This window comes from Alosa pseudoharengus, unplaced genomic scaffold (assembly GCF_046254945.1).
Source record: "Alosa pseudoharengus isolate Yale_2024_CS ecotype anadromous, Long Island Sound unplaced genomic scaffold, YU_APseudo_1.1 YU_APseudo_1.1_scf_13, whole genome shotgun sequence".
NCBI classification, from domain to species: Eukaryota; Metazoa; Chordata; class Actinopteri; order Clupeiformes; family Clupeidae; genus Alosa; species Alosa pseudoharengus.
The window spans coordinates 17120434-17147595 of record NW_027468598.1 but is presented as its reverse complement, the minus strand read 5'-3'; the positions used below and the strand labels follow the sequence as shown (position 1 = coordinate 17147595).

Here is a 27162-nt window from a genome sequence, read left to right as displayed (position 1 = left end):
TGCTGAGTGAGCTGGCACACACACACACACACACACAGGAGGAGATGTCTCTCTGTCTCTCTCTGAAAGCCTCATGTAGCGGACATGCTCCTGATGAGAATCTGGACGCGTTCCAACCCAGAGTTTACTTTTATTCCAAAAACAAATTTTTCAAAAAATCTAATTTTTCAAAAAGAAAATCTACGCCTGTTTTGAAGTAGCTTGGACAATCCGATTTATTCTGTTTGTCCTCGATTCCATTCATATGGAGGAGGAGAACAATCACAAGGGAGAAAAGGACCAAAATGAGAACAAGTGATGAAAGTGGGCAGGGAACTTTTTGTCCTTTCTTCTCTCCTTCACTCCTGTCCTCAATTCAGTACTCCTCCTCCCCACACTGCATCCTTCTTTCTTCTCCCCTCTCTCCCTCCCTCTCTCCCTCCCTCGCTTTTTTTCTCTCTCTTCCCCTACACTTCTTTGTTGCGCTCTACCCTTTTACAGAGTCAGATAAGGACACATCTGCTCTGAGTTATCCCCAGACTGTAGTGGGCCCCTTCATACATCACACATACACCCACATACACCCACACCACATCCACACAGACACCCAAGCACATTCTATGCCCCCCCCTGCCCCCCCCCCCCCCACACACACACACAACCAACAAAATTTGTGAACATACGCACCATATACAGAGTATTTAGTTGCTTGGGCACACATATAGGACCCACATAAACACATTCATTTCCTCTCTCTCTCTCGAGCACACACACACACACGCACACACACACACACACACACACGCACACACACACACCCCACCCACCCTTCTTGGCAAGCTCTGACTCTCTTCTTTCATGGTCTCTCTTCATTTCTCGCCCCCAGTTTCCTTGCCTCTTACGACCCTGCTATAGCCATCCACTTCTTTGTTCTTCTCTCCCGCAGCCTGTTCTTTCAGTCTTTCTGTCGTTTACTGACTGTACAGTGAGAGTGATGGAGGTCTGGAACTGTCCCCGTCCCCCTGCGGCCTCTGGCCTATCTCCAGAGCTCTAACCCAGGCCTGGTGCGGAGTTCTGCTGCTGCTGCCTCCGTCTTTTAGAGATCCATACCTCACTGACTCTTCAGATGGGAAAATCTTCTACAAAGGGTTACAAACCTTCAGGTGTTCACAGAAGAACCTCTGGTAAGAGGAGATAACTGAAGTGGGACTACAGATGACTACATAATTATGGATACAGTTTTTGTTTAATGTTTAGAAGTCAACTCATACGAATGTAGATTTCATGCAAGACATGTTTACCCCAAAAAACATTAAACAAGGCCTACACCTTAAAACATCAAACTGAGTATCTCTTTAGATAGATAAAGATTTAAGTGGAGAAATACTATTCTTTATTGATTGAAAAGGGACTTTTAGTGAAGGCTTTAAAGCTAATATTGTGGAGTAAGCACGTCTTCAGATTAGTGTTTTTTAGAGGAGAGTGGAGTAGGTCAGCTCCTCTGAGACAAGCGTTACTGAGAGAGAGAAAGAAAGAAAGAAAAGGAGAGAAAGAGGAAAGAGAAAGAGATAAATAAGATGAGAGAAAAGGCAATGGATATGTTTTCACACTGAAATCCATACCTATGTGTGTGTGAGGCTGGAACAGATCTATGAATGTTTGTGTGAGATGGATACACTTCTGTCATTAATGGTGACATAACAGGAAAACAAAGGAAGTGTGTGCTTTGTTTCTGTGATGGTCTACATTATAAATTCATGGGCCTGCTTGTTTTATGGCTTCTTCAGCTGGTTATATGCAAACACGTGTGTGTCTGTGTGTGTGTGTGTGTGTGTGTGTGTGAGAGAGAGAGCAAGGCAACGCATGTCTTGTGGGACGGTGAGAATGAATGTCGCGTGGATCCAGGATAATTGGGTTTGTGGAGAGGACGGGGAGCCATGAGGACGCGTCCCCAAGGAGGGCCTGTGGACCTGGGCATCTGAGGCCAAGATGACTTAGGTGGGGGAGGGAGCCAGCCGCCAAATCCTGGCTGAGTTCAAGCCACAGCAAAGTCTCTCAAATCACACACACACACTTACTTTCCTTGGACACATTTTCCCCCTTCTCACTACTTTTGTTTTTGTCTGACCTCATTCTCAAACTCCTGGATTTGTCTGTTTCAGTTTTAAGCTTCTATAACCATGCACACTCACTCATACAGACACACACACACCCTTAGATTGTTTCCACCCCATGCTCAATTAAAGGGCGGTGGGGTGGGGTGTGATCAGGGTTAAAGGGGGATGCTTTGTGATACACACAAACTTCTTCCCACACAACTATGACGGGACTGGGTAGGCATGTGCATTGAATCAAGATCCAAGCCCCCAAGTATGTGCGCACACACACACACACAAATGTAAAGGGGGTTCCCAGGGTTCTGGCAATGATCTAACTCGGATGGAACGAAAAGCTCAGAGCAGGTCTGGCCGTTCACTGTGTAATTCTTTCCTTCCACACACACACACACGCGTTGCCAACATTGTCTGCTCTCGTACCTGGCTCCTTCATCACTGGAGGAACAAATAAAAAAAAAAAAACCCAGACAAGCCCTCTCCCTATGGAGTATGGAGACACACACACAATCTTCCACCACTTCAAGATTCACACACACACCCTCTCCTCCAGCTTCAACAGCCAGACACACATGCACACACACACACACACTCTCTCCATCCACGCTCACACAGACCACCTTGCTCTCCATCCTCTCAGGCACTCCGTCCACCGCTGACATTAAAACCAGAGAATAAAAGAGACTAACAGATGGGAGCAAAGATAAACATTTCTACTTTATTACAGATTGGGGGTTTCCAGAGGAGAAAGAGAGAGAGCGAGAGAGACAAAGGGAGTGGGTTGAGGGGGCTACCCTCCCCATTTCCTCTGCTGGTGCACTGTATTTATGCATCATTCTTTATACACCTTTTTCATTCTTTTAGTTTCATTCATTTATTTTTGTACCTCATGCATCTGTCATTCTTTCATTTATTAAGTCATTCATCCATCCATCCAGCAATGTGCTTAAAACATTCATTAGATCACCCATTTACACACCCAAACACACACACACTCAGTCAAAAACATCCATCCTCTATCTCATTTTCCTTAGCATTTTTTTTACATTACATTATATACAGTGGAAGACATAGTTGATTAAGTATTGTGGAGCTTGGCTTTGTGTTTTGAAGAGAAACCCCATGACCTATCCGGTTACTCCATAACACTAGCACAGCATACTGAATTGCAGGGACACACAACTGTAGCTGAAGGTCAGATTACAGAGTGGACACGCCCCTGTTGGCCTATAGGGTTTCAGAGAAAAACAGAGAGCCGGCAGGTTCTCAGGAGTCGGCCTGCTAGCCACAAATGAGGGTTGGCTGGGATGGGTAGGTACACGGGGTCATTACCCAGAGTACTTTGCGGCGTTTTTGGAGATGACCAGTGGAAAAGTAAAAACAAAAAGGAATCAAGGGTTGCCGGGACCCTGATGAGAAAGGAGTACCATAAGGAGAAGCTGGTGCTGCAGACACGTGTACAAAAAGCAGGAGGTGTCAAAACACTCTCAGAAACGCGTTAATATTTCTCAGCTCTACAAGCAGAGCCCCCCGTAGACACACAAAAAAATGAAACATTTAAAACCCAGATAACTTTAAATACTTGAACTCATAAACAAAACAAAAAAATGAACCACATGCCTATATTGAATAATTTACAGATTGTTTTGTCAATGTTTTCAGCAGCAAGTGTGACTTTTATGACTTATTATTATTAATATTATTATTACTTATATATTTTTTGACCTGTTGCTGTGACACCATTAGTCACTTAGACAAAAAAGGAAGGAAAAAAATAAAAATAAGTTGCACGCAGCTCTTTCTGAATGGCTTCCAAGCCTTAACCGCTGTGACCTTGCATTGACCTCAAGCCTTTCAATGGCTCTCCATTTGGCATACACTTATTGCATACCTGTAGTACCATGTCAAATGGAGCCATGATGGTAGATATGAATAGGCAGCAGGACTGCTGTGCCGTGACACGCCACCATGCCCTGAGATCTACTCTGCTTCCGTGGTCATAGGACATGAAATGGGACACAACTGAGCTCACTTCCTGGTTACTAAGGGGTCATAAGGAACTCTGCGCAGCACTTCAACTTAACGTACCAACTTATGGAACCTCACACTTGTGAGATGTTGAATTAAATAAAAGGAGTGAAGCTGCATCATCAGAACAGTTTTTCAGGTCTGCAAAGTACGTACCTCTCTGAAAACTGGGGCTAGCCTATTCTCCCCACCTCAACTTTTGATAAAAATATGGAAATCTGTTTCAAAGGACAAGTTCCTTGCTAATCTTGCCTTCAGAACACCACCGACTGAACCTCAATAGCATTGAGCTGAACTCAGTGATGACTATAGCCCTGTGCCCAAAATGAAACGTAGTCAATATCTGAAACGTCCACACATCATCTCCCATTGCAGACTCCACTGTCCCGAGAAATGTAGATCTACTGACCGATGTGGATCCATGTGGATGATTAACACGATAAACACTGACTGCTGGCGATGCACGTGTGCAGCACAGCTACTGGTCCTACTGCAGGCTGCCTCAGACGTAAACCACAAAACCCCACTAAAGGAAAGGGGTGCTTTGTTTGGCATGGCCGTGCAGCCAAACAAAATGGCCGCTGGACAGGAGGAGACTGCAGAACACTGCTGTATGAATGTGGATTGACACAGGTGAGCATCATCAGCCCACCTGTTAAAAGAGTCTGTGCGATATGTTTCGTACCGTCCTGTGCCTGGACTAGGTATAATAATAATGCTCGTGTTCTCTACAGAGGTGCATAGGCTTGGAAGCTGAATGTGTGGGGTGGGTGGGGGGAAGCCTACAAAACAAAAACAAACAAACAATTTGATGATTTAAAAACCCAAGAGAGACAAAAATACAACTACAACCAACGGTTGAATATAAAATGAAAATGTGGATATATGTGTTTCCCTAGAGAGGAGGGAGGAAGTGAAGGATGTGCAGCAGACTCTGCTCTGATGGCTTCTGCTGACAAAGGCTGAACAGGTACAGGTCTATGTCGACTTATTAGACGCTACCGCTTGCTGTAACAGTTTGGCCAGCGTGAGTGAGATTTCACAAGGGGTCACAGTGACTGGAGAATAAGCGTGTGTGTGTCAGTCTGTCTGTACCTGTTTGTAACAATATGCATTCAGTATGTGTGTGTGTCTGTGAGAGAGAGACAGTCTGCCTGTACCTGTGTGTCCATACAGTATAAATGTGTGTGTACCATATGTGTGCACTGTTGGTGAGTACCTCGGTGTAAAAGTGTATCCATGTACCTCAGGGTGAGTAAAGGTCTCCACCCTTTTGACTGCGAGTGTGCGTGTGTGCGTGTGTGTGTGAGAGAGAGTGTGTGTGTGTAACAGAGTTAGGCTGAGTGTGCGGCTGTGGCCACAGGCCACCTGATTGCCACACAGCCATCTGAGGTCCAGGGTTTGGCTGAGGTCCAGAGGTTCTTGCATGTTTGGTGCTGTGGTTGATAGTACTACTGAGGTGCTGAAGTCTGTGGTGAGGTCCAGCTTTAAGGAGGTAAAACTGGCATGGCTGAAGTCCGGCAATATTACGAGGTATGGTTGGTGAGTACTGGTTTTCCCTGTTATGGTCCGTTTGTGAGTATGTGTGTGTGTTGTGTTTCTACAGTGGTCCAGGCTTTGTGAGGTCCATTTGTGTGTGGTTTTCCAGAGGTCCAGTCGATGGGAGCCTCCCTCGGGAATTTAGGTTTTTGCAGACACGAAGACCCATCAGATCCAACTCGTCACTCTAAAGCAGGAGAGAAGAGAGGGAACAAGTTTAGATTGTTTACAAAACACATCCAGACACATAGACACACACAGAATGAGCTGTTTGGGTAAAACACAGAGTGCTAATCAGTTCAATGCTCGACATACACATCCAATGATGCCTCACAAAGAGCAAGTCTCAATTCAATGAACTAAATGCTAGACTTTTATACAGTACTATTTACTGTAGATGTATAACCTGATGATGCAGTACTTTCAGACTAAATATTCACAATATTGGTGAAATGTACTGATGCATGTCAGGATAACAGTGTTGCGTGAACAGGGTTTTAATCTCTCTTGATCTCATACATAACAAAACACATGTTAATCATTTGGCAAGCACTTCATTTGGCACACATACACACTCACACACTCACACATGCAGGTGCACATCCCATGCCCATGAGCAACTTCTTTCAAGCTGCGATCCACACATGCTGACTAGAAACCAATTTTGCAAACAAATCCCAGTAAACAAGCACGATTGTCGCCATGGCAATGGTCAACAGCGTTTTCTGTCCAGGCAGTCGGGGAGGGCCAGGCCTTTATGACATCATCGGCGTTATTACATCACCACCTGGCAGGGCTAGTCGTCGCACTCTCTCCTCCCTGTGTGATTTCAGGAAATGTCCTGTTCCTGACTTCTGTCCTTAAGCACTAATCTACTAAGGCACAAGCACGCGCACACAGACAGACAGTGACAGCCTAACTCCCCCCGCCCACACACACACAGACACAGACAGACAGACAGAGCCCTGTGGTGTTTTTGTTATGCAACCGTACTCCTGTCTGTGATTAGGAGATCAAAGTCAGGACACAACGCACGCACGCACGCACACACACACACACACACGCGCACGCGCACACGCACACGCACACGCACACGCACACGCACACGCACACGCACACACACACACACACACACACACCTCTCTGCATGCCCATACTGCACATGCCGCTGCCAGCGGCATCGTATGTGTATAACCATACACATGTACATCATTATTTGTGTACGTGCGTTTGCATATGTATTTGTACCGATGCGCTCTGTGTGTGTGTGTATATATGTGTGTGTATACCTGAGAGTGTTCTGAGCTGTTGTACAGCATGCAGTGTTCCCTCTGTTTCTGATGGACATTTTCCTGACAGCTGCTTTCTTGGAATCCAGGTCAGGTGCACTCTGGGTAAACGACGGCATCAGCATGTGTATGCCAGTGCATGAACGTTTGGGTGTGAACGTCAGAGAGAGAATACAAGAGAGAAAAGACAGATAGACAGACAGATAGATAGAAAGAAAGAAAGGAGAAAATATAAATAGACAGAGAAAGAGGGAGATGGATATTTCCTTCACTGTTCATGACTGCAAATGTAGATATGTATGTGTACGTTTCTGTGAATGCATTTTTGAACGTATGTTTGCCATCTATAATAGTAACAGCATGTTGCTTGTGCTCTAGCAGGGAAGCTTGCCCACTGCCTGGGCCCATCAGTCTACCCTGACAACAAACAGCCAAGGGCCTCACAGTGGAGCTTCATACGGAGTGGGCCCCACTGCGGAGCTAGTAGGAAGAGAATGCTCTTTCTGGTGCACAGCTGAGAAACAGTGGGCCTCGCTGCGCAGGTACACAACAGTGGGCCTCAGCTTGCAGGTAAACTACTGCAGGCTTCAGTGGCAAAAGAACACAATGTGTCTAAATACTGAGAGATAGACAGAGCACAGAGAGAGAGAGAGAGAGAGAGAGAGAGAGAGAGAGAGAGAGAGAGAGAGAGAGAGAGAGAGAGAGAGAGAGAGAGAGAGAGAGAGAGAGAGAGAGCGCTTTAGCATGCAGCTGTAAAGGGAGGAGGGGGGGAAAAAGGGAAAGGGCCAAAGCACAGGCCTCAGCACACAGCTGGGAGACCGAAGAGTCTTTCGGCCAGAGGGAAAAAAACACACACGTACACACACACACACGCACACACAGTGTCTGCACCATCTCTCCAACTTACTCCCACTCAGTGAAACCTCAGCTAAATATACTGTCACAGAAAAGGCAGTGGGTGCAACTGTGTGTGTGTGGGTGCAACTGTGTGTGTGTGTGTGTGTGTGTGTGTGTGTGTGTGTGTGTGTGTGTGTGTGTGTGTGTGTGTGTGTGTGTGTGTGTGTGACATCTCTCAGGCAGATGAAAGCGGCTGGCGGTCCGAAGCACGTCAACATCTTTTATAGATGAGAAATTTTTAGGTCTGGCTCCTCTTTACTTACAAAACCAGAGCATTATAGTAAATGGCAGAGTATGAAATTATAAGCCACCAGTCTGTGTATAAACACACACACACACACACACACACACAAAGAGAAGGGAATGACACAGGGGGAGAGAGAGAGTGAGAGAGAAAAGAGAATGAGTGAAAAGATAAAATCTGTCATTTTAGTTTAACATGTGTGGTATTCTTTCCCCCCACCCCCGACACACACACACACACTCTGATTTTACTATAATACATGTAGTGCATACATTCATCTAAACTTGGACCCAAGTAATGGCATAGGTTTGTGTGTGTTCGAGTGTGTTTAACATGTGACATTATTTCACAGCTGGACATCCACACACCCATACACAGTGACAGTGGACCTGTGCTTAAGCCACAGGCTGGCATGAAGCCCCATATAAGGGAGTGTGGGAGCGATGTTACTCAATCCTCTGTCCACTGAATGAGTTAACGTCACACTCACACACGACCAGTGGCATGCACACAGCCAGTGCCAAGGAACAGGAGTGAGGGGAACACTTTTAGCATGTACCCCCACCCACCCCCACACACACACACACACACACACACACACACACACACACACACACACACACACACACACACACACACACACACACACACACACACACACACACACACACACACACACACACACACACACACACACACACACACACACACACACACACACACACACACACACACACACACACACACACGATAGAGTTACTGCCACACACAGATGTGTGTGAGATTCCCTCCGATCGACGTCAGAGGCTGGGTCATATTCGGATCGAAATTTCAGAGGGGTCTGAGTGTGTGAGAGTGTGTGTGAGCGCGTGTATCTCTGAGTATGTAGAGGGGTGACTGCAATTACCCTTAATAGGTCAATAGCCCTCCTATTTAATGTCACTTAAACACAGTTTCCCCTCACACAATCTCTGTGCTTGAATTCAACCTTCTCCTCCTGCCCCATATCCCCAGTGGGCTCTGCTCATGACCTCAGAGTAGCTCCTCACACACACACACTCACACACACTTCTGAACAGTGCCAGTGTTGAAATTACATTACTTATGGTGGCGCTGCAATACCTGGTGAAGGTAGACCATTTCTAGACAAAAACACTACTTTGATCAAGCCTTTAGTTCTGAAGTCTAGTCATTCAGTCTGCTTAGTCACTGTTGCTCATGTAGGTTTCACCCGGCAAATATTTACAACAAAGTGCACATAAATGAATGAGTAATTAGTGGCATTTATTATCTATGAGTCATACAGGCCCCTATCTTACATCTAAAGCTCTTTATGAAAGACTGCAAGGATAGTCTCTGAGTAAGATAACATTACACCTATTGGAGTTTGTTTGAACGACCTGTTGAGTGTTTGGACACACACACACACACACACACACACAAAGGTGACCGGGCTTTTCTGGTCATCTCATTCTCATGGCACTAAAGCAGGAACCCGCACCTGTATGATACAACTCAAAATATGGGACACACACACACACACCTTTCCACACGACTAACCACAGTCCTATCTCCCATGACAATGAGAAATTCCTCTGGCATTTCTACAAATGCTTCTTAAAAACGCTGTAGCCAGAGGCATAACAAAAATCCAAACACACGTACACACTCGCACAATTAGAGAGAGAAGCACACACAGATGTTAAAAGGGTTTAACAGATGACGCTGATGCCACGTTTTCTTTGCTCGCTCCAACAATCCCCCCGTTTTCTGACAGGAGATCACCAGGGCAGCTCTTTATTTTTTGGGGTCCTGAGAGAACAAAGGGCCTGTATCACCACTCCTCTGATGTGGGAGCGGCAGCCAGTGCCAAATACCATTCCATTTACTGAGGGAAACACTCCTCTCCCACACACACAAACACACACATGCACCAGATGTTCTGCCTACTTCAGCAAGTTCAGACACACACACACAAACGCACTCCCGCCCCCCCCACACACAGACTAACTTGACGTTTCCTTGTCCGCAGCCTTCCCTTAACCCACGCCCAACAAGGCCAGTGAGATATGAAGATGAAGCAGAGAAGACCCCAGAGGTCCTCTATACCACACACACACACACACACACACACACACACACACAGTGTGCAAACACCTGCTGGGACCTGGATGTATTGTAGGTGTGCTGAAGTAGGGGCAACAAGACTTTTGTGCGGTCCATAACTGCAAACAGCAAGCATTAGACAGTGTTAAAAGGCCTCTTCTGCTGGCTTAGAGCCTGTGCCTTCATCTGTCTTTCTCAAACACACCCCTACACAGAACAATGGCAGAATCACACACTTGATAAAGGGGGCAATACAAAAGAAAAAAGGGCAGAGAGAGAGAAAGAGCGAAAGAGAGAAAGAGAGAGAGAGAGAGAGAGAGAGAGAGAGAGAGAGAGAGAGATGAACGCACACACAGTACGCGCTCCAGGCACAGGCATGCCTGAGCGGACGCACTTGAGAGAAAAACTTTCCACTGCTGTGACCTCACACACACACACAGGAATAAGGACATAAGCACTTGTGGAAATGATGTTGTGAGCCTGCTGGCTTCAGGCCACAGAGTCAAATGCAGAGATCCAGACATGTGTTGTCCAGAGAGCGATGTATCTCACCAACACACGCACACACACACACGGACGGACACGGACACACACACACACACACACACACACATACAGCACTTCTAATAACTCCAACCTAGTTTGTTGTGGCTTCCTCTGGACAGCCTCCAGTTAGGTCTCTCATCTCTCCTTCACTCTCCCCGTCTTTGTTGTTATGGAAATAGACAGAGACAGAGAGAGAGAGAGAGAAAGAGATAACGACAGCAAGACACACAGAGATGGAGAGAGATAAAAATAATCATGTCAAACATTTCTCTCTCTCTCTCTGTCTCTCTCTTGCTCCATTCTATACTTTCTTTCCCCTGATGGAGACTACACTCTGTAGACTATAGCAAACACCAGACCACCATCTGTGGTACCTCCAGCGCAGTGGACCCTGATGACTGAAGGTTCTCCCAGGCTGCCAGTCTTAGGCACAGGCCTGATTAAAAGACTCCTCCAGAGCCGACTCACGACCACATGAGGTCAATAACGACAATGAGTCAACATGAGTCAAGCGTGCTGAGGACTAAACCAGTTCTCAAACAACACCACCAGGCCACATCAGACTTCCGAAACCAGATGCCAGAATAGACCCACTGAACTCGCGTATGGCACACACACACACACACACACACACACACACACACACACACACACACACACACACACACACACACACACACACACACACACACACACACACACACACACACACACACACACACACACACACACACACACACACACACACACACACACACACACACACACACACACACACACACACAATAGCAGACTGAAAACTGCTACATACTAATTTTTCTCTTCCTTCTTCCTTGCTAATGTTCTTACTGGCCTGACATCGCTATGCTGGCTGATCGGTCAACAGCAGGCAGAGAGAGAGTGTGTTTTTGTGTGTGCGTGTGTGCTTGAGAGAGAGAGAGAGAGAGAGAGATTAAGAGAGAGAGAGAGAGAGAGAGAGAGAGATTGAGTGAGTAAGAGGAAGCGAGCGAGAGGGGTGATTTGAGGACACAGGGTTGTAGGGTCCAACTGGGCTGAGGAGATCTCATCCCAGGGAGAGAGCCAGCAGGCCTAACCACACACACACAAACACACACACAAACAGAACACAAACACGGCCTAAACAAACACACCAAAAACAAACGGCAGGGGAGATGTATGTACGCCAAAAAAATCAAATATATAACATGAACACACACACACAAACAACAAAAACAATAAACACATTTGTTGAATTACACTCACACACACACACACCTTATAATAAGATGACACCCCCTCTACCCAACACACAGGAAATCATGTAAGGCATCAAATCTATTGGTCACATTAAGATCTATAGATAGCCTGTCAGATGGTCATTCCAGCAGTCACACTTTTCTAATAAATACCCCATGCTCCCACTCTCTCTCTCTCTGTGTGTGTGAACAGTGATTTTCATTCACTGTAGCAAGTATCCAAACCGCTGTGAACAGAGGATACAAACGGTCTCTAATCACTATATCCCAGACTAACTAACACACACACACGCACCCTAAAATGCCCATCAACCTGTCATGTCACAACAGCAGTCGCCGACACCGTTATTTGAATACATGCCATTGAGTGACAGCAAATGCTTTTACCAGTTGTCGAGTACCATCAGTGAGGCATAAAGTGGACTGGCTCCACTATAGAGTTCGGGCGACTACGTCACGTTTGGGTAGCAACAGCCATTTTACCAATAAGCTAAAGGAAGATACAGCGATTACTAATGACAAAGTAGTTAGCGTCAAGAGGAGATAAGAAAACAAATGGACCGTGATATTAGCAAATATGAGCTTCTTCACAACGACGATATTTACAAGGCAACCGAGTGTTACTTAAATGAAAGACCATTAAATGCTGTAGACTGGCTTCTTTTCTGTGGGCTGTGTAACATTGAGTTTGCCTACTGATGTTACGAAGCTGTAACTTACTACTACCCATACAAACGCTTGTATTAAGTTGCTTTACCCCCACTGGGTATAACAGACATAGTTATATATCCATAGATATCCTTTCCATGTTGGTCAACATTTGTGATTACATGTTGAACCTGTCAGTAACGGAAAAAAGAGGCCTATTTGATGTAAGTCATGCCAACCTCATTGGATTACTATCGGTACAGTAGCCGCCGTTACAGCGATTCCCACAATAAACTCTATAGCACCGCTTACCTGAAGTATAGTCTCTCGTGCAAGCAAACACATCCATATGAAAGTTTCAGAAGCAAAACCAGTTAGGTCCACTGCAGTTTGATAGAAATGACCCGGGATTGACAATAAAAACAACAACAAGGTTGCAACAATGAACTCTTCATATGAACACATTTATCTTCCATTACACACCCACAGTTATGATGAGAATGGCTGCAGACATCAGCTGACCTTGGAGCAGTTTCTGGCTCCGATGGCGTGGGCGTAGATCAGGAGCACATCAGATCCAGAGTCAGCTCTTACACTGGGTGTCTGTGGAGTCACTGATCCTAATACGACGGATAAACCTGGTTAGGGCCTGGCGTGCTCCACAGTGCTCCGTCTGACGACAGCCGTTGAGAATTTGACTAAAGCTGTGCTAGTGTGTGGAATCAATGGGCCGTTTTAAAAGACTGTGGTATTTCTAATCAAGGAGAATCCGACCATCTATGTTGACTGCCGGTGGGGTCAGTGATTGAAACTGGTCGTGGATGTTCCACAGACGTGTCTGGTCACCCTGAGGGGAGAGGACCCTGTGTGTCCCCGAAGCCAGGCAGTTCTCGGCTTAACCAAAGAGACTTCAAGAAATCACTTCAGCAACCAAGACACATGTAAAACATGCCATACTTTACGCAAGAGGGCCACACCACACACACACCATTATAAGGACAGTAAAAGTACAACATGGCTAGATGAATGATTAGCATTACTCTGCCCCTCTCCCCACCCCCCCACCCCCCATCTCCCCTCCCTCTCTCCATCTCTCTTTCACTCCTCCCTCCCTCCCTCCCTCTGTCTCTCTCAGAGCAGGCTCTCTTTAACAAGCTTTCAGTAAAACAGGCACAAAGGTTGCCGTTACATTCCACTGCAGTCCAGCCCTGGAGCCCAAACACACACACACACACACACACACAGAGAGTCCCATTTAGCAGTGTACACACATTCCAGCAGCCCATCAGAGACCTGTGCGAGTTCCTGATGCTCTCCCTCTCCCTTTCATGTACACACACAGACATCATTAACACATTAAGATGTGTACACAACACACCCACCACCCCTTTCATTTACAAACACATTACCTTACTGTACACTAAACAAACACAAACACACTCCACTCAACACAGCTTTCACACACACACACACAAAATCAGTGCCAGGGTATTCACCTGCAAAACATTTCCCAGTTTCTTTCTCTTCGGTTACCTCAAAGACTCATATTCTAACCCCAACTGTCTGTCCATCTGGGATAAATGAATACAAGAAATGAATGGAAGTTCTGCCCAACAGAGAGGGAAGGAAAGAAAGAAAATCAGAACAAAAGAAAAGAGAATAGAAAGGGAGACAGACAGACAGAGAGAGAACGTTTTTCAAATAAGGTAACAGAGATGGATTCATATGAAGAAGGCCTGAGACAGTCCATCATGTCTGCATGTGAGTACGTGCATGTTTGTGTGTGTTTATGTGAACTGCACCAACAAAGAGCGTGACCCCAAAATGGCCAATATGGTGGGCTAGAATGGAGGGGGGCACTGTCCACCTCCAAACAAACCCACTCACCCCGCCCCTCCCTGCAGCTGACCAATGATGGCGGAGCAGCCGGTCACCCCCCTGGCGCCTCAGCCTGTGGCCTCCTAATCCGCTGTGACACGCTACAACAGTGCCATGGCAATCAGCGTCGCCATGGAGACAGACTGGCAGCCATGGCGACCGCACAGGGAGCCCAGCAGGGGCGGGCCTTGAGCCATGGGCCACCAATAATACACAGAGAAAGGGCCATGGCGCCACAAACCATCTCATTCACACGCAACCACACACACACACACACACACACACCTAGTGGCATACATTAAAATCTCTAGTCTGGTGGCGCAATGAGTGTATGCACTGGCATACAGTCCCAAACATATACAGATAAATAAAGAATGGGGGACCGATCTCACACACACATGCAAGTCCACACACACACACACACACACACACACACACACACACACACACACACACACACACACACACACACACAAGCCAGGTGAGCACCCAGCTTTGAGACATACATTGTGTCTGACCACCATGCTGTGTGCACAGTGCAGTGGAAGAACTGACCTGAAGTCAATATGGATCACATGTGCCCAAAGACATCAGGCCAGATAGATCTCATACCTGCAGCAATGGAAATACTGCTCCAGCAGCACACCTACAAAACAAGCAGGAGGGCTTACGACCCTTCAGCTCATGGCTTCTGCGTGCAAGTGACTGCATGACTGCATACATACACACTGCATACATACACAGCCAGTAGCCCAAGTAACAAAGTAGGGCTGTCAGTGTTCATTGAATCGATTGTAAAATCGATTTTTTATGTCTAAAGACGTTTCCATTTTCAACGACAAATATAGGCCAATTCACAAACAACTAACAGGCATTAGGACGAACGTAAAGAGGGCGCTTGTAGACACAAGCCAGCAATATTTCTGATGATTTATTGGCGTGAAGTTCTGCAGTACTGCTGCAGGCTTCAAAGTAGCTGTGTCTGTGTTTACGATTAGAAATGTCAAACAAATTTCACCTACATAGAACTTGATTGCACAGTTTGCATAGCCTACCGCTTTGTTCTTCTCCATAGTTTGATATACCAAAAGTCCGAAGTAGGCCTACTTCCACATCGAACTCAAGTTATTAGGGCCCATCACTAGTCTCGCTCATGTCGCACAGGTTGATCGCGTTGTCCTCCGTTTTTTGGCAAAACACGAGCAGCACAGCAGCTGATTGAAACATCAGTGCGTAAAATCAGTGCGTCAAATTGGTGGGAATTTTCTTTTTAGCTTTCGCAATGCTTAGGCTACTGCACTTCGGAATTATTTTATATTCTTTATATTCTTGTTTCTGAATTTTGTTACATCTATCCTTTTTATTTGTTTAATTCATTTAAAATTAATAGTGTACATATTTGGTTAAAATCCCTATTTTAGTTTTCGAAACTTGTGTTGTTTGGTCCAATCCATTGTGCAATCGATTTTCGAACGTAAAGCCCTATAACAAAGTGCTCAGTGCAGCAAAAATCCCATCTCCTCCCATAAATGCAAACTGCTGTAGCCTACGGCGTGCATATTGAGAAGACTGTGCCTTAAGTGTGTGTGTGTGTGTTTGTGTAGCTTCATAAACCATTCAAACATTTATAATTACACACTGACAAGAGTTTATACACACCTCGGGGCTGAACTCGCAGGCACGCCTGCCGCACGCACGCTCGCACACACACACACACACACACACACACACGTACACAGACAAGATGGGCCTGCTCTTGCATGTTCCCCCGCACATTCTCTGGACAACTATTTCAGAAAAATAAGCAGTGTTATGAGTGTGAGGGTGTGTCTGTGTGTATGGATATGTTCATCTATTGTGTTGTGCTTGAGACTACTGTATGGACAACTTGGCTGTCTGAGCTGAATTCTGAATCATATTAGTCCATTGCTCACTGGCTGTGTCTCAATTGAAAAAAAAAAAAAGCATTTCAAAGCCCAGTAAAATCACCCAAAATAGCTAGTCTAGGTAGTACCTAAAGGGATAGGCTGCCATGGACATGAAGTAGATGATTTTCTCATGAGTTTTTCCATCATACCTTTAAGAGCGGGTCATACGCAGCATGACTCGACAGGGCTCCAGACTAACTTTTTGCACTGGTTGCACTGGTGCGCCTAACTTTTTTTCTTAGGTGCACCAGCACAAAAGTTAGGTGCACCCAAATTTTCAACCACATCGCATTTAACACCGCAGCAGGTTCACTTCTTTTCCTTAATTACTGTCCTATATAGGTTGTCCTATGACTTATGATTTACAATTCTACAAGCAAAGTAACTTAATGAAGTGTTGGTGCTTTAAGTGCTCCACTGAGCTGAAATTTTAACTTAAAACATCTCAAGATGAATTAAATAAAATAAAAATAACAGTGAGTAAATTAACAGTGTGTTTTAAGGGCTTCAAACTGCACATCTCATGGCTCAATGTCTTACATACTATCCTTCATAATCTTTAGGCCTTGGCTAAACCAGCTCGCCAGGCTAGCATCTTCCATAAAAATGTATTTGAGCACAATTTAAAGAGATGTTCCAAGTAGCCTGGGGGATTTCTATGTGATTTTGCAATGATGATTGCAATAATTATTTGACAGCCCCACAATGCAATTTACTTTTTAATTTTAGTATTTTTAAATTTTCAATAAGAACATACTATGTTCATCACAGTAACGAAATGGTAGGCCTATTATTATAGGCTATTGCAATGACTTGCCATGCTCAATCTAAATGTGTCCATTCAATTCATCGTACACAATGACCACAGTTATGTATGGTCAGGGAATGCAGGGAATATTCGGACTTTAAATGTAGCAGCGATATTCGGTTTGCGCCAAATACCGGATTAAATTGATTGATGCCATCAGAATGAGTTTTCACAACTCGCGCGCAAAACAAAAATTGCTGTTGAAAACCGGGTTACTCCCTGCATGTAACTGCGGTCAATGACGCACTCCTTTTCGGCGATATCTGTATCTCTGTCGTTCGGGAAGGCCTTGTATGCATTGTTCGCAATTTTAAGACGTCTTTTCATCTGCAATGACTCCTATAAATTTGGCGCAAGTGACATTCCTGTACATCGGGTTTACGTTCAAACTATTTTTCTGGTAAATAATTATTTCGGACTGAACTTGGTGAAGGGAAGTTTCACTAGGCCTATAGTAGGCAACGATAAACTTGATCATCATCTCGGGCTCGTCTGATCGGTTTGCTGCTGCCAGCCACCGAAAGGCAGTGGGGAGAGGGGACATTTATCTCAGCCTATGTGACCACACTGTAATGCAACTGCATCCACTCTGTTTATCTGACGGGTCTCTGACCTCTCTCTCTCCCTCTCTGCAGCACACGCATTTTCAAATTTACACACAGGCACTGGGCCACGGCCAATCAGAGGGGAGGTCCCGCCCTTCACTATCTGTGATTTGTTTAAACCACGATATTGGCCAAATATGTTATTGAACCAAAGGTAGAGTTTCAATGTGGACACTTTTTCCTCTCTCGAATAGCTGGTCGCACTGGTGCGACCTCCGATTTTTTTTGTCGCACTTTTGAAAAATTAGGTCGCACTCTGGAGCCCTGCTCGAGCATACGTGCAGAGGCACATGCTCACACGTGTTTTGAGGGACACTGTGGGCCTGTTGGGGGGCCACTGGGGGTAGGTGTGTGTGTGTGTGTGTGTGCACGTGTATGAGTATGTGCTTTTGGGGGGTGGGGGGGTCCCCTAAAAAGAACAAACATACTGCCGGAGTTACGCAACACAGCTCAGTTTACCCCTGTATGGCCCTCACACACACACACACACACACACAGGGGGGCTCATATTAACTCGGATAAACATGTAAGCATAGACATCTGTACACATAAATAAGTGGACGCGCAAACACAAATCACAAACACACACACACAAAGAGAGGACAATACATAAGAGGATGCTTCCGGAACGACCCGAGACACCTTTGAATTATTTAACGTTTCCCCTAAAAAGCATGCGTACAGTCACACACACACACAGCAGGAAAAGGGCCTCACTACCCTTAGTCTCACAAAAACAAACATGCAGAGCAGCAGCAGCAGAAAGGGCCTCTCCACATGGCACTTACCTCCACATAACGGCCACACACACACACACACACACACACACACACACACAGCAAAGGCACAGTAGAAACCCCACCATTCACCTTGTTAAGGAGTGAGCCTCTCTGATGACGTTCATACATGTCCCTATGGAGTTCCTTTAAGTACACATGCGCTCGCTCTCACACACACACACACACACACACACACACACATTAAAGACAGTGTGCTCAGTCTGTGAATGGTGCCTTCTCCCTCCCTCGCTCTTTTCCAAGCAGCACAGGATTTACTGCAGCACTGTGATCAACCCGCCGACACCAGAACAATGAGGCCTTTCAGGGCTCGGTTCCGTTGGCTCCGGGTTCCCATGAGAATGGCTACGGACGGTCCTACACTGTAGTTCTCCATGGAGAACCAGCTGAGGACGGTCCAGAATGGTCAACAAACCCCATCACCCCCCACCTCCACCCACTCATCAGAGCTGTTTTTATTTAGTCCAAAGTCGCTTTATTTAGTCCAAAGACACAGAGATGGAGGAGTAGGAGGGAGAGGAAAGAAAGACAGTGCTTGAGTTCTGTGCATGGTGACCGAGGAGATTCTGATCTTGTTTGGTACCTTGTTGGGGAAGCCCTGGGCAGCTTTATAGCACCCCAAAGACAGGCTGGGGGTGATAGGGTTATGAAGACAGTAAAGTATAGGACAAAGTCTGCATGTATTTCAATTAGGAAATAAAACACTGAAACCTGCAGATTCCTGGAGTTTGTTTGTTTCCATGAGAGTAGTGCCTGCAAACGCCTAATACATGTGCCAATGTCCTATTTCAAAAGGATACTGCATGATATGGCTCCATTAACTGCTATAGCCACTATGCAGTGCTTTGGTTCAAAAAAATGACATGCATAATTTAACGCTTGAACACAGGAGTCATAAACAGTGATACCACAAACACATTCCAGTAACAGCACACACACACACACAGTTGTGCAACATCAGCAGTAACACACACACACCCCATATCTGATATAACAACCCCAGTCTGCTGCTTGTCTCCACTTCTCACACACACACTCAGCCGCAGCCCCACACACACCCCAGACACATGAATGCACATCTCATGTAAACAATAACACCACAGGGACATTCCAGCACACACACACAAAACACACAAAACAGCAGTCAGTCAGCACACACATGATCTGTTTGTCAGCACACACATGAACCTATAATTATCAGTGTTGGGATACATAATGACTATCCTGTTAGTCTCTACAAATTCTCACAGAGATTCATGTGTCAACACACCCGTATACACACACAAACAGTTTTTATCCACATCTGATGTAGTCTGGTTTTTATTCCTTCGCCTTCTGATACACACACACATACACGTATGCACACATGGTCATTTTCTCATGAACTTAACTTTTTTGGCAAGACCACAGTGTGCACATAGCTAGGAACACCACCGAAAACACACAAACACACACTACAAGGCTTCTGCGCAGACCCCAACATCAAGTGATACCGATGAACAATAATGACCAACAAACCCACACACTTCACACATTTCACACATTTCCAAACTTGTCGCTCGTGTCACACATATAGTAGCGCGCACCATCTCACTCACACAAAATGTCTACTAAGACACCTGTCAGCTCACACATACCTGAATTACATACACATCTCTCCATCTCTCCCTCACTCACTTGCACTCATCCATTCCCTCGCTTTCTCTCACACACACAGACTCACCTTCTCTGCTGTCTTGCGGGGAGTTGAAGGTGATGCTTGCGTAGGCGCTCAGATCGTCAGATGTCCCTCCCACTCCTGCATCTCCGGCCTTGGTGCTGAACGTGTTCCAATCGGCTGGCAGAGGCTCACGCCCATGGGCCAGGTCCAAGTCGATGTAGTTCAGCCCGTTCTGGTTCCGGGTCAGGAGGGCTGCCATCGGACCCGTCTCTACTCCCGATCTTCTTGCGCTGGCGGAAACAGGTGATGTCAGGGATGCCGTTGTCGTGGAGACGGGCTCGCTGCCGGGCTTCAGCCAGACGTTCTCAAAGGAGGCGGAGCTGTGACGCTTAACTTCCTCTGCGGCCTGGCACGCCGTCCCGTTCGCTGTGCCAACTGGGCTCTTGGTCGTAGTGGAGGCGAAGGTCTCGGAGCTGTGACGCCGCCGGCCCTGGGGGTCGGCGCGGATCACCTTGGTGACGCCTTGGCTGCGGCTGGGGGGCGTGACCGAGGATACACGCGTGAAGGCGCTGAGGCCAGAGAGGGGGCCAATCAGAGGGCTGCTCACACCCGGCGTCTCATTGCCATTGGGTGAGATGGAATGGGAGGAGGGGCCAGCGGTCGGGTCGTCTGCCAAGGAGGATGGGTTTAGGAGCATCACAGGAGATCCAGAGAACACCTGCATGCTCAGGTAGTCACGCTGACAGATGCTGTCGCATGGCAGCGCAGCAGAGCCAGGTGGAACTGGGCCAGGGGTTACCACTGCATAGTCAGACAGGTCATGGAGGTCAGAGGTCGTTACCCCGGTGACTGAGAGCCCATTTGAAGAACCTAACTGCATGTTCATGTAGTCAGTGGAGGAGGAAGGTGGGACAGACAGCTCAACTGGTCTATCAGAGACTGGAAACAGCTCGGCTAGCCTATCAGAGGAAGGGAAGAGCTTGGCCGGTCGGTCAGAGGAGGCGAAGATCTCAGCGGGCCTCTCAGAGGCTGGGAAGAGCGAGGCAAGGCTGGAGGAGAAGCATCGATCGTTGAACTGGATGTTAACATACTCTCCGGGGCTGCGGGGCTCAGGCTGGTAGGGGGTCTGGCGCGAGCGGGGGAGTGTGCTCGCTCGTCCCCCCTCCAGTGCCAGGCGGGTGGGCCGCGCCAGCCGACTCTCCCCCGTCTCTGACAGGCGCTTGGAGCGGCCCAAAGGCGGCTGCTGCCGGCTAGGATGCTGGCTGTTACCGTGACTGCCACCTCCACCACCGCTGCCACCGCCCAGGCTATCGCTGCTGGTGGAGGAAGAAGAGGAATCGGTGTAGGCACGGCGCCCAGCGCCAAGCGACAGGCGTGGCGAAGATGATGAGGAGGAGGTGTGATCGGCCTGCTTGCGGTGGGCATGTTTGAAGGAGCGCGGGAGGGAGAAGTATCCGCCCGCACCGGTGCTGAAGTAGGAGTCCGGGGGGGTGCTGGTGGCTGAGCCACTGGCGGGGGACATGTTCATGTAGTCGCCTGAGGGGGGCGCTGCGGGAGCAGTCACGCGGCTCGTCGCCGGGACGCCAGCGCTCAGCAGCCTCCCGGGCCCGTCGGGCGAACAGCTGCTGCTGGGCCACATCATCATGTAGCCACTGGCGTCCACCTCTCCGTTGTCATGGAGACGGTGCCTTGGGGAGGCGTTGACAATCTGCTGCGGCGCCGACACGCTCTTGGGGCTCATGGGCATGTAGTCACCCCCAGAGACTGTACCTGTGCTCATGGTGACTGTCGCCATGGAGATGACGGAGGAGGGAGCCACGCCTGGCGACATGGGCATGTAGCCATCATCCTTTTGGGTGGAGGCTTCTCCACTTACCACTTCTAGCCCCTCCTCCGGGTATGAGTGTGGGGTAACAAAGGCAGAGTGCCGGCAGGTTGCCGATGGTAACGAGGAGGATGAGGGAGAGGGCGTTGCCGGGGCAGAAGGAGAGGGCCGGATGCAGGGGTAGGCGGGCAGCATGACTGCATACTCCTCTAGCGACGTTGCCGATGACTGAGAGGGCGTTTTCTGATGGTGGCAGGTCACAGGGGGTGACGCAGTACCCGAGGAGTGTGTCCGCTTGCGGAAGCTTTTTTCGTGCTCGGGCTCATCCAGTCGTCGCGGCGTCTGGGTCATGGAGATATAATCCGAGACCAGAGACTCCTCCTCCCTTGCCGGAGGGGTATGGCCGAGAGAGTCGGGCGTGGCACTCCGGAACGCGCCTCCCCTGAAGTCTCCAGGGCTCGAGCCGTACTCGTCCGATGACACGAAGCCGCCGTCACTGGGTGACCCCGAGATGGAAGCACTAGACCGCCTTGGGAACAGGCCATCAGAGGTGGAGCCATGTCCACTGGTGCTGCTGGATGACAAGCTGACTGGGCTCACGGCTGACGGTGAGCAGCGCGAACTTGTTGCCATGGGGATGGAGCGGCTGTGATTGAGGGGTGGGTGTAGGCGTGCAGAGCCCCCCGCGCGTTGACGGTATGACTGGGTGCGTAAGCCGCCACTGCAGGGACTGCTGGGACTGCCACCGTCCACTGAGGCTGGCCGCGACATGCTCCCCTCCCCATCACTGGACGCACGAACGCGGAATGAGTGACTGTGCTTTCCTGGTCCAGCTGGAGATGTGGCTGTCACACTCTCTGCTCGCGAGCGACGCCCCAGACCCACCTGACTTGGTGGAGGGTTGTTATGATGATGCCGGCGTACAGGCACAGAGATAGGGTTGGAACAGTGAGAGGAGGATGACTGGCTCTTGCTGCGCGGCCGGAACTCTTCACTCATTGCCTTCATGGCCTCCAGGATAGTTTCGTGCATGTTCTGCGCCACAACTGAATCGTCCACCTGCATCCAGAACTCACCGGGGCCAGTCACTGCGGAGCGCCCGACCTCGATGAAAAAGAAATTTTCAGAGTGGCCGCACCGCCGGATGTTCATCAGCTGCAGAACAACGGCGGCAGCATCAGAGTTCAGCTTGACAAAGCTGATAGTTTTGTTCGTCAGGCATAGTCTGTAAATCCCAATGAGGTTCTTCGTCTGTCCCAGGCCCTTTGGTTTCAAAATAACTTGCCAGACCTCTTTGAAGGCAGGTCCTGGCGAAGCCTCGCTGTAATTATCCTCTCCTATTCCGTTGCCCGCAGCGGTGTCGTGGACTTTACCTCTGTTGTGCAGGTCTACCAATGCTTGGTACCAGGCATCCTGCTCGGTCTCGCTGTCGGCAGCGATAGAAAAGTACTCATCCTTAGTGTACAGAGCAACTAGAAATTTGTTTTTGGAATCCGCTCGCTTGTTGATGTTGAAACAACTCTCCAGCTGTATGGAACGTTTGGGAGCTCCGGACTTGTGCCTCCATTTCTTTTCATTCTCGTAGTACTCCAGGCGAGAAGGTCCCGCCGCACTCCCGACGCGCAGGACAAAAAACCTCTTGTGCATGCTTTTAGGCTTCCTTAAATATCCCACCTTTCTGACGTCCGAAAAACAACCCTGTTCTGAGGTTGGACTAGCCATTTTGGGAAATTATATAGTTAGACGATATCAAAAAAGTTGAGATATTTTTAATGTTGCACTTATGCCGAATTCAAAAGAGAGCACCACAGGGATTCAATTTTCTTTCCCCATTGATGAAATTGCAAGCGATTTTACCCCGCCTGGACTTGTGGGCTAATTTTGCCAAGGCAAACGCTTAAATTAGCTAGCTAGCTGGCTAGCTAACAGCGTCGTACCAAAAGCAATGCTAGCTACCGGACTTCAATACTCTCGGTACAGTGTTAAAGTTGGTCGAATCCTTTAGCAGCATGTTACATTTTCAACAGCAACACAATTTATTAAACGTAAACTGAAGTCTCCACCCACTTATCCCAATTTCTTGAATAAATATAAAAGGTTCTTGGATCGAGGAATAATAACTCACTTCAGTCCGGAGTTCCAAATGCACTATCAAAACAAGCACAGTCAGCGTACGACCCCATTTAGCCTAGCGAGCAGCTTGCTTCGGCGCTGTGAATGTTACTGCGAATGCAAGTGTAATCTACCAAAAACACATGGTGAAAAATCTTTGCATCTGATGTTTCATCTTCGCACTGAAGCCCAGAAAGTTCATTACTATCTGGATTCGATGCAGCCTGGGCGATTTTACCCAACATCCGAACAGTTTGTAAATCCAGTAGAAAACCAAAACAAGGCACCGTGTCTGTGTTTGTATGGGGGAGCTACAATCCCGGAGCCGAATCCAACTCTCTCTGAAGGGGGAGGGACACGTGACGCCCCTGTGCGTGGACTGTTCAAGAGGACAACCTACCTTGTCACAACAAGACTGTCTACCCCGCCCTCTCGAGCAGCAGTCGCTTCAATGAACTATTGTGGTTGGTCAGACATGATGTCGATCTTACTTAACACCCAAGATAAGTGGAAAAAAGTCTCATTGAACTTAAGAGTTGGATCTGTAGCGGTTGTAAAAGTGCACGAACATGAGAGCCCTTCACGCGTTATTTATAAATGTACGGTTGTAAATCTCGTCAGTGTGAGGTGTGGCCAGGTTTACAACAGTTGATCTAAGGTGATTAAGGTTCTCAAAGATAATCAAATGAGCAGATTAGAGGAAAGCAGGTAGGGTGATGACAGCCAGTTCTACCTCTTATAGGCTATGCTACTCTGAATTTGTAAGCGACCAAGGCTAACCCTTTATTCATGGTTATGTGAACCTGAATGGGTCTCTGGTCTATATGACAGTTTGGTGTAATGTGTCAATTATTTTTAGAATCTTTGGTCACCAGCCCACTTGAACTACAGACAAAATGTGCAGCGTAAAGGGGTCCCTATTAACACCGAGGAAATCCAGCAGGCGTAGGGGTAGGCCTGTCAAAATAACATTTTGAGTCGAATTAGCAATATTATAGCCTACACACATATCGGACTCCAGTATGGCTTTACCCTGTCTAAGACTCGATAGCCAGACTCGATAGGTCAAGTGGTTCATTGAGCTTGATGGACTTCTGTACGCTACTTTCCAGAGAGGTGTAGGCTAGGTTATTAGTTGATCAACGCTGCCGCCTACCGTCTTGAATCGGGAAAATACGCTAGGCTATGTTGATTTCCGTGGGCTACAAATGCCTTAAGAATGACTGTGCAGCAGACCTTTTCGCGGAGGCACATTTGCAGCAGCAGTCCGGATAGTCTTTTTTTTTTTTTTTTAAAGGAAAGCATAAGTATGAGCGCGCGCATCCCACCATTTGGATTTGAGGAAGATCTGGCGCCATCACGAATTTCATTCATTGCATTAATTCTGCTGCAACAATAACAATGATATCACGGAATACCAAAATAATCAGAAGAATGTTGAGTACAGCTCACCAAAAGCTCTCTCCAAGTTGTCCATGGCCATTCGCAGAGCACTTGGTCAGATTTACAGCCCTTGCAATTATGGGTAGTTTTACAATCAGGGCAAAGTGCTTTGTTTCAAAAGGCCTAGCCTACAAGCCTTCTTGAAATATAACTTATCTTGTTGCATATCCGAAGTAGGTCTATTTCCTCTGCTAAATAAGTTCAACCAGGTCAGCTATATTTTTGAATTTATGTTTGATGGAAACTTGGGCCATATTTCAAATACCCATCTTTTGCATTACAATTATGATAATGCTCTGCTTTCTTCCACATCACAACTACAGAATGTCCTAGTGCGATCAAATTTGTTGGTATAGCCTAATGTGCAGTGGTGTAGTTTTAAAAGGAAAAATCAATTTGAGGATGGAAATGACTGAAAGATGTGTTTTGTGCCAACAAATGGTATTTTTGCTCTTCTTTTACCAATTAACAAGATGCTCATATGTCTAGTCATTAATAACAACATACACTGAGTTATCCAATAATCACATAGTTTGAGGTACAGATATGGGGGAAATGTAAAGCGCTTACCCTGATCGTGAAATTATAAGTTTTAATCTTTTTTTTAAACTCTTGAAATTGAGGACATGAGGGCATCTGTTTTAGTAGGTATACTATAGGCGGTGACTTGTGTTAGCTCTGTTTTGTAGTCCAAAGTTGAATTTCCATCAGAACCTGCCTTAATTTCAGACATCAAATTCTCACAGCTGACTACTAGATATAGAGGCAGCAATGTGTGTGAATGAGGAAGCTTGCTCTCAAAGAATTGTGAGTAGATCTTGGTTGAAGTGTAGAGATGTGCAGATGTAATGTCCCCTGACAGCTGAGAGAGAAATGTGGAGGGAGGAGAGAATCTTCTGGCACTGTTCCACCGAGCAGAGTTCATGGAGTGCAGTCATACACATGCATCTGTGAACACACACACACACACACACCACGCACACACACACACCACACACACATTCCCACACACACACACCACACGCACACACACACACACACAAGGGGTACGCAAACTATTATCGCAACACAGATTAAATCAGATTTATGTAAGGACATTTTTTCTTATTTTTAAGATCTGTATGCTTACCATTATTTGCATAATCCATATGAAGATGTACATTTATGTATCTATATTTTTATGTCCATACATGGGTGTGACTGGATTGGTTTTATCTGCAGGCTCTCACTGCCTCATAGACCATCTGGAGTCTACATATGTTTCTCTCACATTTTCAGTGTACACAAATACATAATAAGGCAAGGTGAGAGGAGTGGAGACATCAAACACACACACACACACACCTTTGAAGCAGGAGACATCACACACACACGCACCAACGGGAATGCCATTTCTCATCTGCTTGCATCATCAGATACACACCCATAATTCACAACTCACACAGACACCTGCGCACATA

The 27162-nt window shown here is 47.1% G+C and overlaps 1 protein-coding gene across 2 annotated transcripts; it reads right to left on the bottom strand.

Moving 5' to 3' along the window:
* Positions 1 to 2792: 2792 nt before the first annotated feature.
* On the bottom strand, positions 2793 to 24616 carry irs1 (insulin receptor substrate 1). Of its 2 annotated transcripts, none has more exons than XM_076282321.1 (2): positions 20386 to 24616; positions 2793 to 5847 (listed from the first exon to the last, which is right to left on the bottom strand). In XM_076282321.1, the coding sequence occupies exons 1-2, from the start codon at positions 23867 to 23869 to the stop codon at positions 5843 to 5845; spliced, it is 3489 nt and encodes a 1162-aa protein (XP_076138436.1). In that variant the 5' UTR covers positions 23870 to 24616; the 3' UTR covers positions 2793 to 5842. The 2 variants fall into 2 exon arrangements, with proteins under 2 accessions (XP_076138436.1, XP_076138435.1); XM_076282320.1 differs by lacking the exon at positions 2793 to 5847 and adding an exon at positions 11704 to 11831.
* Between the last annotated feature and the right edge of the window lie 2546 nt (positions 24617 to 27162).